Here is an 18,230-nt window from a genome sequence, read left to right as displayed (position 1 = left end):
GGGGGAAACATCCTGGGGTGAGTGGGGAATGCAGGTTGGGGGAGGGGGCAGTGCATGCCAGGGCCACCATGTAGCCCGTTGGACCTGGGTGGGCACGGGGGGAGTCACCATGCTAACATTATGCCCCTTTACCCCCTGCAGAAAATGGATTTTGGTGTACTCCGGCCTGGCTGCCGCAGCCCTGATGGATGCACTGAGGCTGCACGAGGAGCTGCTCGGGGAAGATTATGCAGAGCAGGGGCCAGCCAGTGATGATTTAGAGAGCCTGCCGCCCAGCAGGCCGAGGTGGGAAGGGGGTGCACCCTGCCGTGTGTATCAGCAGCGCCCGTCATTTGAGGACCTGCCGGACCAGCGTGCCACACTGCGGCTGAGTGGAATGACCGTGCGACATCTCTGCCGGGTCATGGTGCATCTGGAAATGCGGGTATTTGGGATGAGGGCACCTGCTCCCGGTGGGCAGGGGTTACTTCCAGGAGCCGAGCAGGTGCCTTTCTGGGATCTTCCAGACCTCTGTGCACAGGTGGTGCCGTGACGGATATCCTAGATGTCCGAGCGACATAATATATTACCTTCGGCATGAGCCCACCAGGATGCCTGGGCAGCGGGATTGCGGGCAGCGCAGGCAAGCTGCAGTTCTGAGGGTGGGCAACAGGTCACACATCACCCTGTGGGCACCAGCCTATGAGCAGGTGCCCTCCATCAATCGGAAGGACTTCCACTTCCAATGTGCAGTTGGTGTGACTACCAGCTGCACATTGTGCATGTCTGCACCCGATACCCAGGCAGCTTGCACAAGATTTTCGGCCTGGCGAACTCAACAGGAATAAAGGGTTATGGTGTTCGGGCGGGAAAGTGGAGCTGAGTCCACAAAAGATCAGCCATGATCTCATTGAATGGCGGAGCAGGCTCGAAGGGCCAGATGGCCTATTCATGCTTATTATTTTGGCACACTGGGCTAAATCGCTGGCTTTTAAAGCAGACCAAGGCAGGCCAGCAGCACGGTTCAATTCCCGTACCAGCCTCACCGAACAGGCGCCTGAATGTGGCGACTAGGGGCTTTTCACAGTAACTTCATTGAAGCCTACTTGTGACAATAAGCGATTATTATTATAATAACTGTGCACAAAGCCTCTGAGGCGATCCCTCGGGTGAGGGGTCGGCTCTTGGGCAACGGGGTAATCCGCTGTGGTCGTGGCTGATGACACCTATCCAGAGGTCACCAATGTGGTGAACTGCTTGAACTATGCCCATGTAGCCACCAGGCGCAACATCGAGCAGCACATCGGCGTGCTGACGGTGTGGTGCAGGTGTCTGGACCTCTCTGGTGAGAGTGCCCTAGCCCTTAACACTATCTTATGTGCTTCACCCAAGCTACCTTAAAAAAATAAAATTTTGAGTACCCAATTCCCACCCCCCCCCTCCCCAATTGGGCAATTTAGTGTGGCCAATCACATCTTTTTGAGTTGTGGGGGTGAGACTCATGCAGACAGGGGGAGAATGTGCAAACTCCACACGGACAGTGACCCGGGGCCGGAATCGATCCCTGGTCCTCGGCACCGTGAGGCAGCAGTGCTAACCACTGTGCCACCCTCGAGGCCCTCCAATACAGCCCTGGGAGTGTCTCCCGCATCGTGGTGGCCTGCTGCATCCTCAACATCGGGAGGCTGCGAAGGTTGGCCAAGTTGGGCAGGTCATGGGGCCCAGGAGGCACCAGGGCTGCCACGCACGGGACTTGATTTGTCTCCAGGTTCACTGACTAGGGGTCCTGGCCACCGGCAGCTCAACCGTCCCGTCCCACCACAACATCCCCAGCACCTCCCTGGGCTTTCCACCAGCTGCACCCTGTTGGTCCTGATTCAGCAGCAACTGAGGATCAGGTCATGGGGCAGAGGATGTGTTGACGGCCTGCTCCGTGATGAGCTCTAGTGCTCTGCAAACCTGACTCCTGCCCCGGTGTCTCCCTGGGTGATCCTTGTATGCGTGCTGGCCATTCCCCCTCACAGGCCCAAAGTCCTTCCGGGGAAGGAGGGGGTGCGGGAGAGAAAGAGGAGGGGGGGTGGGGGTGGCAGTGGTGGTGCTGGGCTCCAGGTTGGGGGGAAAGGGGTGGTGAGCGGTGATGGGTCACGCAACAGGTAGCATCACCAAATGGCGGCCCCCACACAGCCTAGCCCATCCCTCACATCCTACGGACACGGGGCCGAGGCCGTTAACTGGTGAGAGTGCCCTAGCCCTTAACACTATCTTATGTGCTTCACCCAAGCTACCTTAAGTGGTGTCTTGTTTTCTAACCTTACCTGCCCTCATGCCCCTTCTAGGTAGGCCCCCCAGGCGGTATACCAGATGTGGAGGCGTTCTGTAGCACTTCCCGACCTGTGATTTGGGTCCTCTTTGGCGGTCCTCTGGAGCAACCAGGCACGGAAGGGCTTGGCAGTTTCATGGGTGTCACATGTGGCATGGTGCCACCCTGCTCTGCCTGCTGCCCATTGGATGCACAGGGACAGGTGGGGAGAATTGCGCTGCGGTGTTCCGGCACCTTCCGTGCGGGAGCGACCAGCATGGGCCCCATCACCACCTCCTGTGTCGGGTGCCCGATGAGCCCTGGGCCACTGCTTGGGAAAAGGGTGCGGCCGGAACAAGCTCAGGTGGCTCAGCCGTCACCTGACACTGCCAGTCTGGAGACCCGCTCTCGTCTCGATCAGGGTCTATATGCTCACAGCCATGGAGCACAGGGACATTTGTGAATATCCACCCCCAGGTCCCTCTGCACTTGCACCCCTTCAAAATAGAGCCATTTAGATTATACTGCCCTTCCATGTCATTTCTCCCAAGTGTCTCCTGCCAACGCAAGATGGCCGCACAATACCGTCTGCGCATATGCAGAAAACTAATGATGTCATTGGCTGCAGAGACAGTGCTAGCAAAATCAATTTTTTAAAAAAGCTTCTGAGAGGAGAATATTCAAACAATCAGAGAAACTTTGTTTTCCTTTCCCCTTGCATTAGCGAAGATTTAAAACAAAACCTGAATGACACAAGCGGTGTATATTGCTGCTGTGACAGCGTGGGCTCAATTCCCATATTGTCTCAGATTATTCATGAAGCCTTCTCAACCTTGCCCCTTGCTTGAGGTATGGTGATCCTCAGGTTAAATCGCCACCTGTCAGCTCTCTTCCCACTCTTCACTCTTTCCCCCCCCCCCACTCCCCAAACACAGGGGGAAAGCAGCCTTTGGTCATCTGGGACTATGACGACTTTACTTTACATAACTGCTGTGACAAGCCTGTTCTATTGAACTGATTTGGAGATCGAAGGGAAAGCGATGCGTAAGCTTATTTTCTGGCTCGCATTTAAAGTTTTGTCAAGTGTTTTTTTGTAAACTTACTTCTGTTAAATGGTGTGCATTTTCTAAATTTTGTAAAGTCAATTTAACTTTTTGGTTTTCGTTCTGATCTCTGTTGCTGGCAATGGTGTCACGGAGTAAAACGTTTTTCCTTTAAATTTAGAGTACCCCATTTCGTTTCCCAATTAAGGGGCAATTTAGCGTGGCCAACCCACCTATCCCGCACATTTTTAGGTTGTGGGGGCGAGGCTCACGCAGACACGGGAAGAATGTGAAATCTTCACACGGACAATGACCCGGGGCCGGGATCGAACCCGGGTCCTCAGCGCGGAGGCTGCAGTGCTAACCACTGCGCCGCCATGCTGTCCAAAAAGAAAAAGAGCCATTTTTGCTGATTTTCAATTATCACAGAAAACAAGACTAAAAAAATAATCCGGATTTCAACAAATAAATTTATTTTCACTGAAAAATACAACAATATACATAATGCAAGAACAAGTATTTGAACCGGTGATGGCTAGGTTTTGAAAATAAAATATATTGGAAATGAAGACACAATTGAAATAAAATTGAACAGGCAATAAATACATGGAGTGGCAGAAGACAGATACGGATCAGATCATTGGAATGTTAAAGATCACCAGAGTCCATGTGGCCAATCCCATAAAGAATGATAGAGGGAAAAGAAATTAAGAGGGAGAATATCAAAAAGCTAATTCAAAGCACTTATCCCACGCAAGCATTACCCACCTGCACTCTGGACTCTCTCCGTTCTCCCCTTCGGTGCACCTTACAATTCACAATTTAATTCATTTTCCATCTAACCATTACAAAACCTGCCCCCACCAAAAATGAAATATTTAACATTTAGCCACCTCATTGAACTCCATATTCCTGATTAAAATAAAATGATATTTCCGCACATTAAGTTACAGTGGAATGGAAACCGTGGCCTAACAATTCAAGTATCAGAATGAAAACCAACAGAAGGAGCTGGTTTTCATTGAACAATTTCCCTTTGTGCAGAACCCAATCGTCTCCAGGTAGTTTTGGCATTTGCGTGATTGATAACTTTCGACAAAGTCGCTGATCCAGCGGAATGTTTCCGTCAGGTTAACTATTAACCCTTGCTGCGGATATTCAGGGAATTAACGTTACTGTTTTTTTTCCCCGTTCAAGTGTTTTAAATATTAAAATGCTGCACGAAAACTGAGGCGTGCTAAGTCATCTGCACATTGTTAATTTCCTGACCAACAGCTTTAATCTGCAGCTCATTCATAGACTTGGTTACATTCAAATGTGTCAACACCATCTGAACATTGCAGGTTAACATTTGGAGTAAAAGAATGGAGGGGTGGCAGGTGGGATGGAATCACTTGGGAGAGTTCTTTCAAAGAGCCAACACAGGCAGGATGGGCCGAATGGCCCCCTTCTGTGTTGAGTGATTTGATGAATAAAGTTAATTGTTAATCTCTTCTCTCTCCCACCGCCCCCAGATGCTGATCTATTATTTAGTTGTGCATTTCCATAATTTTCTGTTTGGATTTTTAAAATCATAGAATGGTTACAGCACAAAATTTATTCAAGATTTTTCCTGTTGATGTAGTTTAAGCCGCTTGTTCAGGATTAAACTGACCTTTCCAGCAGAATCAGCACGAATAAATACAGTGAGTAGGTCCAACTTTTGGTCATGGACAGGCTCCTGTAATTGTTAGAAACTGGCAGAACCAGTGGGGTGCCTGGCTCTTGCAGAGAAGGGGCTCTGTACATTGTGGAGCCTGTATAGTTTGTAGAACACAAAATATCTTGAAATTAACTCACTGCCAAAGCATTCAATACAAAAGCCTTACCAGCTGGTGGAGTATTATGAATAAAGTCCCATTAAAATAAATGTCTCCATAAACAAAATCGAAGTGTTAAGCTATAAATTTGCACATAAATTACTGTTCTTAATTAGATTAAAATCTGTTCCAGCCATTTTATACAATCTAGATATAATCATTATTTCTTTTTTTAAACATCTTCCCCAACATGTTTCTGTTATATTACATTTACACAAGAAAATCAGTTACCAAGGCAATTATAATGATATTATACAAAGTTCCCCGGTTTGAGAAACAAAGGCCTTTTCATCTGATGCTGCACAATTGAGGTACAATGTGTATCCATTTCAGGGATGCCTCACTTTCGGGTATAAAACTTCAGCTGGGCAAGTTGGATTTGAGGTGGGGAGGAAGGGGACTGGGGTCTCCACAGCTTCAACAAATCTATTTTATAATTTGTTCAAATCGGTTAGCAAGCGCTAATGTGGGGCAGGTAGAGTTGTTTTTTTTCCAAAATCTTGTCCTTGGGATGCTGGCAAGACCACCCCTGTTGTTCCCCCCGACAGTTATCATACTTTCTTGAACATGTGGCGTGCTAAGGTGCTTGCAAGGGCATTAAGAGTCACTCCTGTCCTGTGGTCTAGAGTCTCTGTAGGGCGAAGCAGGTAGAAGAGGGGTTTGTACAACAATCCATCTTTTTTTCTGGCTTTTACCTCAACCACAAGACTGATCAAATTCAATATCATAGTCTGCTGCATTGGGATTTGAACTCTCAATCTTTGGGTTTCTCTTAACCAGCCAGCCTGACAAATGTGATTCTCACTAGTAGTCACAAAAGTGCAATCTGTAGCTCGATTAAACCAAGGACTGACAGTATAGCTATCAGCAAATATGTTTGGTGTCAGTCACTCAACTCATGGTTAAATGTTTTGTATAATTCAGACATAGTTCTAATGAAGAAAAATCTTGCACTTTGCAGGACAGGGAATGGATGGGAGCAAGAAAGTTGGCAAATAACAGCCACTCTTACAAACAATATTCTTGTCCCATCCACACTGGTGACAATAAAAAGCAGGTACTGAATTACGTTAAAGCCTGACACACACGTCCACTGATGAGGTTAGAGTGTGTGGTCAGTTCAAGTGCCCCGCCTCATCACCCCTGCCATGATTTTATTTTATTCCAAATTTTGAGTCTTAGCTTTTGAAATGCTTCTTCAGTTTTCATGGAAAGTTGAAATGATTTAGGAAAATCATTTAGAGACCTCAGTCGAATAGCTGTATTCCAAGATGAGAGGTGTTCAAATTAATGCCTGGCTGAGATGGTTAAAACAGTATTTGAAACATGACCGTCAGGGGGATGTGATCTTCTCGCACCCTGATCACTGCCCCATTGAGTTACTTTCATCAAGGTTCAAGACAGTTGCTGGATCACTGCAATCTGACAATAGATATTGACAATACCCTGTGCTGAGTTACTGCAATGGAAAATCAATGGAATTGTGAGCTTTTATACTACTGCTGCTGTGAATACTCCAAACAGATTACAGTTTGAAAGAAAGGCAAATCTACCCTTCCCCTCTAAAGCTGCTGTTGCATTTAGCAACCATTACAAATGAAGCACAGTAAACACGGTCAATCCTGTTCTGTCAGTCTCTCACACTTTCAGTGTGACTTTCTGGTCAGATTGAGAATCGTATCACACCATACCACAATCAGGAAAATGGGGGATTGGTTGTATGGGCAAGCTTGGACCAGGTTTGTCTGTGGCACACATGTCCCATACAAAACAGGCTGTGTGCAAATCACAGAGCAGCTAGTGTTCAATGGTCACCTTAATACTTCTTTCCTTCCGACCACTATCCACTCCGTTGTACATGGCATGTTTTTCAGACGATGATTCCAGGGCAACAAGAAATGCATCATAATCTCCTCTTGCACGGGCCAGGAAGTTGTGCTTAGGAAGCTAAAAATGTTTGTGTTGGAGGCAGTAGGGTAGGATTTGGGGTTAAGGACCATTATTCAGGTATATTATACCACCAGGGTTGGGATCGGGGTAGGGGATAAATTCCCTCAATAGTCAGAAACAGAATGAATGAGACCAGTGGAGATGCAGACTGTCCTTTGGTGCACAGTTGAACGATCACTTGGAACTGCAGATAATTCTCCCTTCTTGAAGTCTTATAGTCCAGAGAGATACCAGGTTGCTTAGTTACTGGGAGGGCGGATGATGTAGAGATGAGTCATCAAAAAGTGGATTCTTGACCTCCATCTCCCCTGTCTGTGGCAAGAAAGAAAGAAAAGCTGCGAGTTAGTTGTGTGACACAGCAGGAAGATTCAGAGGAAACGGATGTGCTATTGAGACCTGCTTGGTGGTTATTCCTATTCAGAATCTGGTGCCTACCTGAAAAGGTTCAAGTCTTCATAATGCAAGCAAAAAGGGAGCTGTGAATGCGTCTGAATCTGACAGGAACTAACTGTTGATTCACAGGCACTGCTGCTTAGAGAAAACTGCACGTTAATGGGCCTGTAAAGATGTAATAATATGGCTAATATCTGTTCTCTTTTCCTAGCTGTGAAGGGTATTAACATAAGAAAAGCCTGGTGAAGCTCCCTCCTGCTGCTTTGTCCTCTCAGCACTTTATTCAACAACAAAAATAAGTGCCCACGACTGAAGCTGCAGTAAAACCTGTTCCATCATCTTAATGACACAATTCATTTACTCTTAAACTGTGACAACCTATCAGAGACACAGAACTAAGTCACATTTAACCCTTCACGAACAACTGCTTCCCCACCACCCCCATCCCTTTTTAGGCAATTCTCCCCTAACTGCCAAAAATGTTTATTGGGGAACCGAATTCACAAGGTCCAATTGTTCTTGGGTTCTTCACACAAGAATCTTTCCCCTGCTGGCAGTATGTCCTGATAGTCTACTCAATGGCAGAGAGCATCATTGCGGAGTCTGATTCAATCACTGCTTGACAGCCACATGTGTGCAAGTTGGTGTCAGTTATGTATTTGTCAGCAACACTCTTGCCTTTGAATTGGCGGTTCAAATTTCATTCAAGACTTGGACGAAATCTTGACTGAAACTCCAGAGCAGAAGTACTGCATTTCTTTTGGATGAGACATTACACTGAGGCCCTATCTAGATTCTCATCTGCACATATCACAAGCACCATTTCGAAAAGCTGGGGAAGTTCTCTCCAACGTCCAAGCTAATAGTTATCCCTCGACTAACAAATATCTGGTCACCATCAGACTATTGAAAATGCAGTCTGCAAACTGGCTGTTGCACTTGGTACATTATAATAGTGATCATAGGGCAGCATGGTGGTGCAGTGGTCAGCACAGCTGCCTCACAGCGCTGAGGACCCGGGTTTGATCCCGGCCCAGGTCACTGTCCATGTGGAGGTTATAACGATAATAATCTTTATTATTGTCACAAGTAGGCTTACATTAACACTGCAATGAAGTTACTGTGAAATTCCCCTAGTCGCCACACTCCGGTGCCTGCTCAGGTACACAGAGGGAGAATTCAGAATGTCTAATTCACATAAATATGTCTTTCGGGACTTGTGAGGGGAAACTGAATCACCCGGTGGAAACCCACGCAGACATGGGGAGAATGTGCAGACTCCGCACAGACAGTGACCCAAGTGGGAATTGAACCCGGGACCCTGACGCTGTGAAGCAACAGTGTTAACTGTGTGGGTCTCACCTCCAAAACCCAAAGATGTGCAGGTTAGGTGGATTGGCCAGGCTAAATCACCCCTTAATTGGGAAAAAAACAATTGGGTACTTTAAATTTAAAAGAGAAAAATAAAAGTTATCATACTTCAAAAATGTACTTCATTGCCTGCAAAGTGCTCAAGAACATCGTATGGTCACAGAGACACCAATATAATTGCAAGTCTTTCATCTACGCAGGGTCAGGATGACTGGGTAGTGATGAGAAAGAAATTGAACCTGAATGCATCAATTTTTCAGAGCCTCAGGATGTCAAACAACATTTACAAAAATAATCAAAAGGGCCAGGCTTGAAGTTCTGTCACTGTTGCTTTATAGGCACATGCGGCAGGTCAGCTGGTGCAGGGCAAGGTTGCACAAATAGTAAATGAGTGGTCAGAAAACATGTTCGGGGGGGCGGCACATGACACAGTGGTTAGCATTTCAGCCTACGGCTGAGGGTAGGTGGATTGGCCACCCTAAATTGCCCCTTCATTGAAAAAAATAATTGGGTACTCTTAAAAAAACAACTTTTAGAATAAATTTTGAGTACCCAATTATTTTTTTTCCCAATTAATTAATTAATTAAATAAATTTAGAGTACCCAATTAATTTTTTCCAAATAAAGGTGCAATTTAGCATGGCCAATCCACCTAGCCTGCACATCTTTGGGTTGTGGGGGTGAAACCCATGCAAACACGGGGAGAATGTGAAAACTCCACACGGACAATGACCCAGAGCCGGGATCGAACCTGGGACCTCGGCGCCGTGAGGCAGCAATGCTAACCCACTGCGCCACCGTGCTGAACCATTTTTTTCCAATTAAGGGGCAATTTAGCATGGTCAATCCACCTACCTTGCACATCTTGGGTTGTGGTGGGGAAACCCACGCAGACACAGGGAGAATGTGCAAACTCCACACAGGCAGTGACCCGGGGCCAGGATCGAACCCGGGTCCTCAGTGGCGTAGGCAACAGTGTTAACCACTGCGCCACTGTGACGCATGTTTAAAAAAATAAAGAAAACATGATCAGTGCAGTGGGTAAAATGTTGGCTAGGTTACAGGGAATGCTCCCTGCTCTTCTCCAGATAGTGTCATGGGATTTCTTTTACACCCATTGGGGCAGACCATTTTTGAGAATTAATAGCTTTATGCCATCAAAATGTATCTACTAGAAATAAATTGACTTGCTGCTAGCAATATCTAAATTCTTCACTCATTGTCCCATGCCGATGCGGAGTGAAAGTTTGAGATTAGTTCACGTGTACAGATTGACAGAACACCCGCAAGCACTTTTGAAATACGTTAACTGAGAAATCGCAGCTGAAAGTCACAAAAAATAGGATTTTCCTGATGGTAATGGTCACCTTGTAGTTCTGGGCTTTGTCGCAAAATTCTCATTACTTAGTTACTTACTGGAGCCAGGCCTGGACATTCATAGACTGTGAAATCCCCGTCTTCATTTTCTCCCTCGGATTCTGTCGCAGACTCAGCTACTTTGGACTCATCTTTATTTCTGTAGAACAAAAGACAGCGGTGAACAGAAGACCACGCCCAGTTCTGCTGATCCCTTTGTTTGCAACTGTATTTAGCACGAGAGTCCCCATCCTCCCAAAATGAATACCGCCAAATTCTTGGGTACAGTGGAGACCCAGGCGTGTATATCTCAACTGTCCCATTTTAATTGGGACATCTCAAATGAGAAGTAGTGGCACTTAAAAAAAAAAAGAGGAAAGGATGACCAAGATTCCCATGCCAACATTTTCAGCTAATTTCTAGACCTCCATGCCAATTCCATTCTGGTCCTTTTAAGCTAATTAATGGATTTTAATGGGTGGTGAAGCTACATGCGGAAATCCAGGAAAATCCACCGAGAGGAGGGGAAGGACAAGGGGCCTACTTGAAATGCTACTCTGTTTGGCTGCTTATGAAAGCTGTATTAACAGTGGGAGCTTCAACATCAGCTGTACGCTGATGCGCAGCTTTTGAACAGGCACCAGTAACACATCAATGTAAACAGACCAAGCAGCACAGCCCAGTCAACCGAGTAAAGAGGGCAGCATGGCCGCACAGTGGTTAGTACTGTTGCTTCAGAGCAGCAGGGACCCAGGTTCGATTCCGGCTTGGGTGACTGCCTGTGCGGAGTCTGCACGTTCTCCCAGTGACTGTGTGGGTTTCCTCTGGGTGCTCCGGTTTCCTCCCACAAGTCCCGAAAAACATGCTTGTTAGATGAATTGGGCATTCGGAGTTCTCCCTCTGTACCCGAACAGGCTCCACAATGTGACGACTAGGGGATTTTCACAGTAACTTCATTGCAGTTTCAAAAAAAATTTTTTGGAGTACTCAATTCATTTTTTCCAATTAGGGGGCAATTTAGCGTGGCCAATCCACCTACCCTGCACATCTTTGGGTTGGGGGGACGAAACCCATGCAAACACGGGGAGAATGTGTAAACTCCACACGGACAGTGACCCAGAGCCGGGATCGAACCTGGGACCTCGGCGCAGTAAGATGGCAGTGCTAACCACTGCACCACCGTGCTCCCCAACTTCATTGCAGTGTTAATGTAAGCCTACTTGCGACACTAATAAACCTTATTATTATTAGAAGCCCATCTCATGAAAACCCTAGATGCCCTTGCCCACCACACTTTCTCCTACCTATTGGTTGCTCTCAGGGCTCTGCCAATGCTGCACAGTCTATCAGCTTGGCATTTGAATGAAATGCATTTCTTGATTTGTACTTGAGCAGTTTTCCCCATCCCGTGTTTAGTCAGGATATGAAGTGACTGGGACATTCCAAATAGCAATCCCAGTTCTTAGCGGGAGTAGTTTTGTGATCAACAATGCTATCTTATCCACAGCTTTGCCCATAATATGAAACAGAGCTTCAATCCTTAACTAATAGCAAATTACTGCAGATGCAGGGCGGCATGGAGGTACAGTGGGTTAATACTTTCTCCCTTTTGTCGTGGGTTTCATCTGGGTGCTCCAGTTTCCCCCCACAGTCCAAAGATGTGCTGGTTAGGTGGATTGGCCATGATAAATTGACCTCAGTCCAAAGATGTGTAGGTTAGGTGGGGTTATGGTGTTACAGGGATAGGGCGGAGGGTGGGCCTAGGTAGGATGCTCTTTCAGAGGGTCGGTGCAGGCTCAATGGGCAAAATGGCCCCCTTCTGCACTGTAGGAATTCTATGAAGCTGGGATCGGAAACAAAAATAGAAAATGCTGGACAATCTCAACAGGTCTGACAGCATCTGCGGAGAGAGAACGGTGAGAGCATTGAGTCTGGATAACTCAATCATCCAGACTTGAAATATTAGCTTTGTTCTCTCTCCAGAGATGCTGTCAGACCTGCTGAGATTATCCAGCATTTTCTGTTTCAGTAATTAACTTATTGGCGCTGAATACTCACTTCTCCATCGATAACATCTGTTGCTTCTGATGTTGGTAGTGGTACATCTGGGCACTCTGTGCCAGCTTCTTGTCGCCACTCTGTTCAAAGCATAAATAAGAGCATGTGCCTATAATGCTTTGGAGTACCCTTTACACAAGTTACCACATTAAACATTTGTATCGCAATTAGCAGAAGCATGAAGGCATTGAATCTCAAAGCATAGAAGGCCATCAAGCCTCTTGCAGGCACTTTCAAAGAGTTTTCTAATTAGCCCCACTCCCTCACTATCTCTCAATAGGCCCCAAAACTTTTTTTCTTCAAGCATTTTGCAAGTTCCCTTTTGAAGCTCACTATGAAACCTCTTTTCATGACTCATTCAGGCAGGACATTCCAGATCATAACAATCACTGTGTAAATAAAATTCTCACAACCTTTCAGAGTCACGTGCTAAGAGCTTGAATTCAATGTGCTTTCAGAATAACATTGCAATTTAGGGTAACAGGAAACTTGACTTGACTGTTGATAGTAAAGTGTAAGTGAAGTTGACTACAAGCTGATGAATTAATAGGAACGTGGGCTCAGAAAATACACACACCCCAAGTCAGATTTGAAAAGTTTGAGTTTTGGATGATAACCTATAAGAAGTCTGAAGAAAGAAATTTCCTCTCAAGATTTCAGCACCTAAAAACATTCTCCTGTAGCCATTGATTTTCTGGGCTGCTGCATGGGTTATCAGATGAAGAGATGCTCGTTTAAAATGGCCTTTTTGGTGAGAATCGCGGAAAAAGAACAAAGTTGCATTCTATCTTGGGATGTCCCAAGCACTTTTATTTCTTTAAAAAAAATAAATTTAGAGTACCCAATTCATTTTTTTTCCAATTAAGGGGCAATTTAGCGTGGCCAATCCACCTACCCTGCACATCTTTGGGTTGTGGGGGCGAAGCCCACGCAAACACGGGGAGAATGTGCAAACTCCACACAGGCTGTGACCCAGGGCCGCGATCGAACCTGGGACCCCGGCGCCGTGAGGCAGCAGCGCTAACCACTATGCCACCGTGCTGCCTGTCCCAAGCGCTTTTGACAGAATTAACTTCCTTTTAAGTACAGCCGCTGTGATGTAGGCAAACATGGCAGAACCCCATAAACAGCAATTATCTGCTCAACATGCTGGTGTTGGGCCTTTTGGCTAAGATGAAACCAGAGATCAGGCGTGATGCCTGTTCTTGTCAGCTTGGATCTAGTATGTCCCTTATGTGGGGACCATGATTTGAATTTGAATTGTTTTTTGGAAAAGCAAGGAGATGGGTTAATGGTTTGCCCTGTCCACTATGTGTGTTGACCATGTAACTTTGAGAAAGAAATAATATTCTTTTTTTTAAAAAAAGGTAACCCTGGGAGATAGCCCTGTTCTGTAAAAAGTGTCACAGGATCTTTAACACCCACCTCAACCACTGGAAAAAGGCAAATGGGTGCTCAGGTTGAAGCCTCGCCTCAAGGACGGCACTTCTAATAATTCAGTGCTCTCTCAGTACTGCACGTGGGTCGACCTATTTTTTGAACCCAAGTGCAATTGGGAGCAAAATCCACAAACGTCTGACTGCCAGAGTCCCATCAGCTGAGTCAAGCTGACATATTTAAACCTCCACATAATGCTCCCATAATTCATTTTTAGAAACAATTTGGTTTCCTTCAGCAGGCCAGATACTGTAAAAACCTCAAAAGGAGACAGGTCCAGGGACAGGGTAGGTTGGTCAGGCATGGAAAGCAGATTGTAGCCTTGGGTTTGTTCGGCTATCCTCCCAGCTGCCCATGGGCGAGATTATCTCGCTGCATGAAAATAAACCAGTTTAGATACGAGACTCATTGCTTGGACTGCATTTCTGGATCGCGACCTGAGCACAAATGAGATACAATTGAAGTACCGTCTTCTTCTCAACTTACCTGGGGTTTCCCAGGTTGAACATTGGATCCAATTATACCGTAGCCTGGATAATCTGCTTTCTGAGTTAACCTCATCTCCTTCTGTAATCTAAAATTTAAAAAAAGGCAAGTAAAAGCAGAGCTTTGAGAGCCCCCCACTACATTGGCGGAGGCCTCAATATCTCTGATCCCAAAGAAAGACAAGGACCCTGTAGCCACTTAAAATGGCCAACTCCCGATTCAAAATGGCGAACGGTAAAGGCTGATGGGAAAGTCAGCCAACAAGACAAAAACCAACAGCGGCAGGTTGGTTGTGTATCTACCTCTGGAAAGGCCAGACAATATCGATACCAGCAACCATCAGCATAACAAAACACCAGCCACCTGCATACTAATGAGCAATCCCCGGGAACAATAAGCAACATTTAGACACACAAAGCAAAACCAGACTCTTCGGTGCCAGCAGAAGCCTACACAAAAGGAGGTGAACGAGCACCTCAAGACCGTCCATCGATCAGGGAACCGCTCCAGCATTGGAGAAAATCGAACCAAGCGATTGGGACAAAGTCCAATCATTTGGGACCAGGTACAGGGACCGCCCCGAAAGGCAGGAAGCCCCTGGGGTCTATAAGAATTGAACCCCAAGTTCAAATCTCTCTCTTCTCTTCTTCTCCACCTCTTCGCGCTCTTCGTCTTGCCCGGGTCACCCAGCAACAACGAACCAACATTGACCGTGACCGGAGCAGTGAAGATCGAACTCGTAAGTTTAATTCAACGCTCGCTACGAGATAGGCGCTCCTAGCTACCAATCTGTACCAACTTTGAATCCCGCAGGCTCAGAACCCGAACAAAAGGCCATTTGTTTCCCTGACCTGGTGGGCCAGTTCCAAGTTAAGTATAGACCTGTTAGTTGTAGAAGTAGCTTAGACGTAGAATTTGTGAATGAGTAGCGATTACTGTGTATAATAAATGTGCTTTGATTTAAATCTTACTAATCGGTGTATTGGATTATTGATCATTACTCGGACTTGAACCACGTGGCGGTATCATAAAGATACCTGGCGACTCAAGAGCAAAGGTAATAAAACAGAGCAATTGAACTAAGGCAAAATAAGCAACAACCCGGAGCAGTGAGGGTCCTACCGCCCAATATCGCTGTTGAATGTTGGTGCCATGTTGCTGGCTAAGATTCTGGCCTTGCGGATTGAGGGATGTGTGCTGGAGGTGATAGGGGGTGGAAAGCCGGGATTTGTAAAAGGCAGGCACATGTCAGCCAACATGACAGGCGTCTGCTAAATGTCATTAATGATGCCCCCGGAGGAAGAAATGTGGAGGTGGCGGTCGCGATGGGCGCAGAGAAGGCCTTTGATCGGGTAGAGCGGGAGTATTTGTGGGAGGTACTGGGGTGGTTTGGGTTTCTAGAGTGGATTTGATTGTTGTACCGGGCGACGCCTGTGGCGAGTGTAAGAACGAATCGGGTGAGCTTGCGGACTTTATGTAGTAAAGGGGGACGAGGCAGGGATTCCCACTCTCTCCCTTGCTTTTCACCTTGACGATAGAGCCACTGGAGATGGTGCTTAAGAGCATATAGGGGTTGGAAAGGAGAAATCTAGGGGTTGGAAAGGAGAAATCTAGGGGTTGGAAAGGGATTGTGCGGGGGGGGGGGGGTGCATAGGGTGTCCCTATATGCAGACGACCTGCTGTTGAATATATCGGACCCACTGGAAAGCAGAGGGAACATTTTGGGGAGATTTGGCTGGTTTTCGCGATACTAATTAAACATGCGAAAAAGTGAGGTCTTTCCAATATTCAGGAGGGGGGGGGGTGGGGGGGGGGGGGGGGCAGGAGAGGAAGCTGGGCAAGCTGCCGTTTAAGGTAGTGGGGGCGACTTTTATGTATTTAGGTGGCGCGGGGGTGGGATCAGTTTCACAAGTTGAAACTGGCTCGGTTGGTGGAGTAAATGAAGGGCGGACTTAAAAGGTAGGATGTGCTTCCGTTGTCATTCGCGGGGTGGGTGCAGGCCGTAAAGATGACTGTGCTCCCGAGGCTTTTGTTAGCATTCCAGAACCCCACGATTTTAGTCCGCAAGGCCTTTTTCAAGAAGGTTTTTTATTCTTTTAAAAAAAAATTTCGAGTACCCAATTCATTTTTTCCAATTAAGGGGCAATTTAGCGTGGCCAATCCACCTAGCTTGCACATTTTCTTTTGGGTTGTGGGGGCGAAACACAGACACGGGGAGAAAGTGCAAACTCCACACTGACAGAGCCGGGATCGAACCTGGGACCTCGGCGCCGTGAGGCTGCAGGGCTAACCCACTGCGTCACCGTGCTGCCCTTTCAAGAAGGTTAAGTCGTTGATATTGGGATTTATGTGAGCGGGGAAGATCCCTCGGGCAGGGGCGGCACTATGGACCGAGGGTGAGCGGGGGGGCTGGTCTTGCCAAGTTTAATAAATTATTATTGGGCGGCAAATATACATACATTTTTTAATATAAAAAATTTAGCGTACCCAATTCATTTTTTCCAATTAAGGGACAATTTGGCGTGGCCAATTCACCAACACTGCACATCTCTGGGTTGTGGGCGCGAAACCCATGCAAACACTGGGAGAATGTGCAAACTCCACACGGACAGTGACGCAGAGCCGGGATCGAACCTGGGACCTCAGCACCGTGAGGCAGCAATGCTAACCACTGCACCATCGTGCTGCCCTTTGGGCGGCAAATATAACAATGGTCAGGAAGTGGGTAGTGGGGGAGGTGTCGGTTTGGGAGCGGATGGAGGCAGCCTCGTGTAAGGGTACTACTTTGGGAGCATTATTGAGAGCGCCTCTGCCTTTCTCGCTGTCCAAGGGACTCCACGAGTCCGGTAGTAGTGGCAGCCCTGAGGATGTGGGGACAGTGGCGGCAGCACTTGAGGAGGCCTCAGTTTTGGCCCGATCTGTGGAAATCACAGGTTCGCTCCGGGGGGGTTTTCAGGGTTGGCGGCAGGAGGGGATTGACCGGTTTGGAGATTTGTTTGTGGAGGGCTGGTGGAGGAGTACGAGTTGCCCTGTGGAAACGGGTTCCGATACTTACAGACGCAGAACTACGTAAGAAAGCAGGTGCCGTCCTTTCCTGATCTTGCATCCAGGGTTGCAGGACAAGGTGCTGTCGAGAACAGGAGTTGAAGAGGGCAGGGTGTCAGAGATAATATAAGGAATTGATGGATTGAGAGACGCCCAGATATGAATAGTTAAGGTAAAGTGGGAGGAGGACCGGGGGAGAGGGGGGGGGGGAGCTGGAGGCTGGGTTATGGGAGGAAGCTCTGAGACGGATGAATGGGTCCTCCTCCTGCGGCAGGTTGAGTCTCATCTAATTTAAGGTAGCCCATAGGGCGCATATGACGGTGGCTAGAATGAGTAGGTTGTTTAAGGGGGTCAAGGATATGTGTGGGCGGTGTGCAAGGAGCCCGCTAATCATGCTCAATGTTTTGGGCCTGCCCGAAGTTGGATGGATTTTGGCGGGGCTTCGCTGGCATGATGTCAGAGGTACTGGGGATGAAGGTGGTCCCAAGTCGGCAGTGCTTGGAGTGGTGGAAGACCCGGGAATACAGGAGGTGAGAGAGGCTGGCATTCTGGTCTTTGCTTCTTTGGTAGCCCGGAGACGGATCCTGTTGGAGTGGTGGGACTCGGAACCTCCGAACTCGGGGGTATGGATGAGCGACCTGGAGGATTCCTTAGGCTGGAGAAAATTAAATTAGCCTTAAGGGGTCGATGGAAGGGTTCACCCGGATATGGAAACCATTCATTGGGGCGGCACGGTAGCACAGTGGGTAGCACTGTTGTTTCACAGCTCCACGTTCCCAGGTTCGATTCCCAGCTGGGTCACTTTCTGTGCAGATCTCCCTGTGTCTGCGTGGGTTTCCTCCGGGTGCTCCAGTTTCCTCCCACAGTCCAAAGGTGTGCAGATTAGGTGGATTGGCCCTGTTAAATTGCCCTTAGTGTCCAAAAATGTTGGATGGGATTACTGGGTTGCAGGGA

At 47.3% G+C, this 18,230-nt stretch overlaps 1 protein-coding gene across 2 annotated transcripts in view; it reads right to left on the bottom strand.

The window, feature by feature from the left end:
* Positions 1-3,771: 3,771 nt before the first annotated feature.
* Positions 3,772-18,230, bottom strand: part of LOC140399083 (neural proliferation differentiation and control protein 1-like) — a 271,068-nt gene continuing 256,609 nt past the window's right edge. For both annotated transcript variants that reach the window (XM_072488208.1, XM_072488209.1), the window contains 4 exons: positions 14,232-14,319; positions 12,309-12,388; positions 10,311-10,410; positions 3,772-7,442 (listed from right to left, as the gene is read on the bottom strand). In XM_072488208.1, the coding sequence (XP_072344309.1) occupies positions 7,374-7,442; positions 10,311-10,410; positions 12,309-12,388; positions 14,232-14,319 (337 nt within the window). In that variant the 3' untranslated portion in view covers positions 3,772-7,373. The remainder of the gene's footprint in view (positions 7,443-10,310; positions 10,411-12,308; positions 12,389-14,231; positions 14,320-18,230) is intronic.

Source organism: Scyliorhinus torazame, chromosome 22 (assembly GCF_047496885.1).
Source record: "Scyliorhinus torazame isolate Kashiwa2021f chromosome 22, sScyTor2.1, whole genome shotgun sequence".
Classification (NCBI taxonomy): domain Eukaryota; kingdom Metazoa; phylum Chordata; class Chondrichthyes; order Carcharhiniformes; family Scyliorhinidae; genus Scyliorhinus; species Scyliorhinus torazame.
Note: the sequence above shows the minus strand (reverse complement) of the source record. Positions and strands in the feature narration are given on the sequence as shown.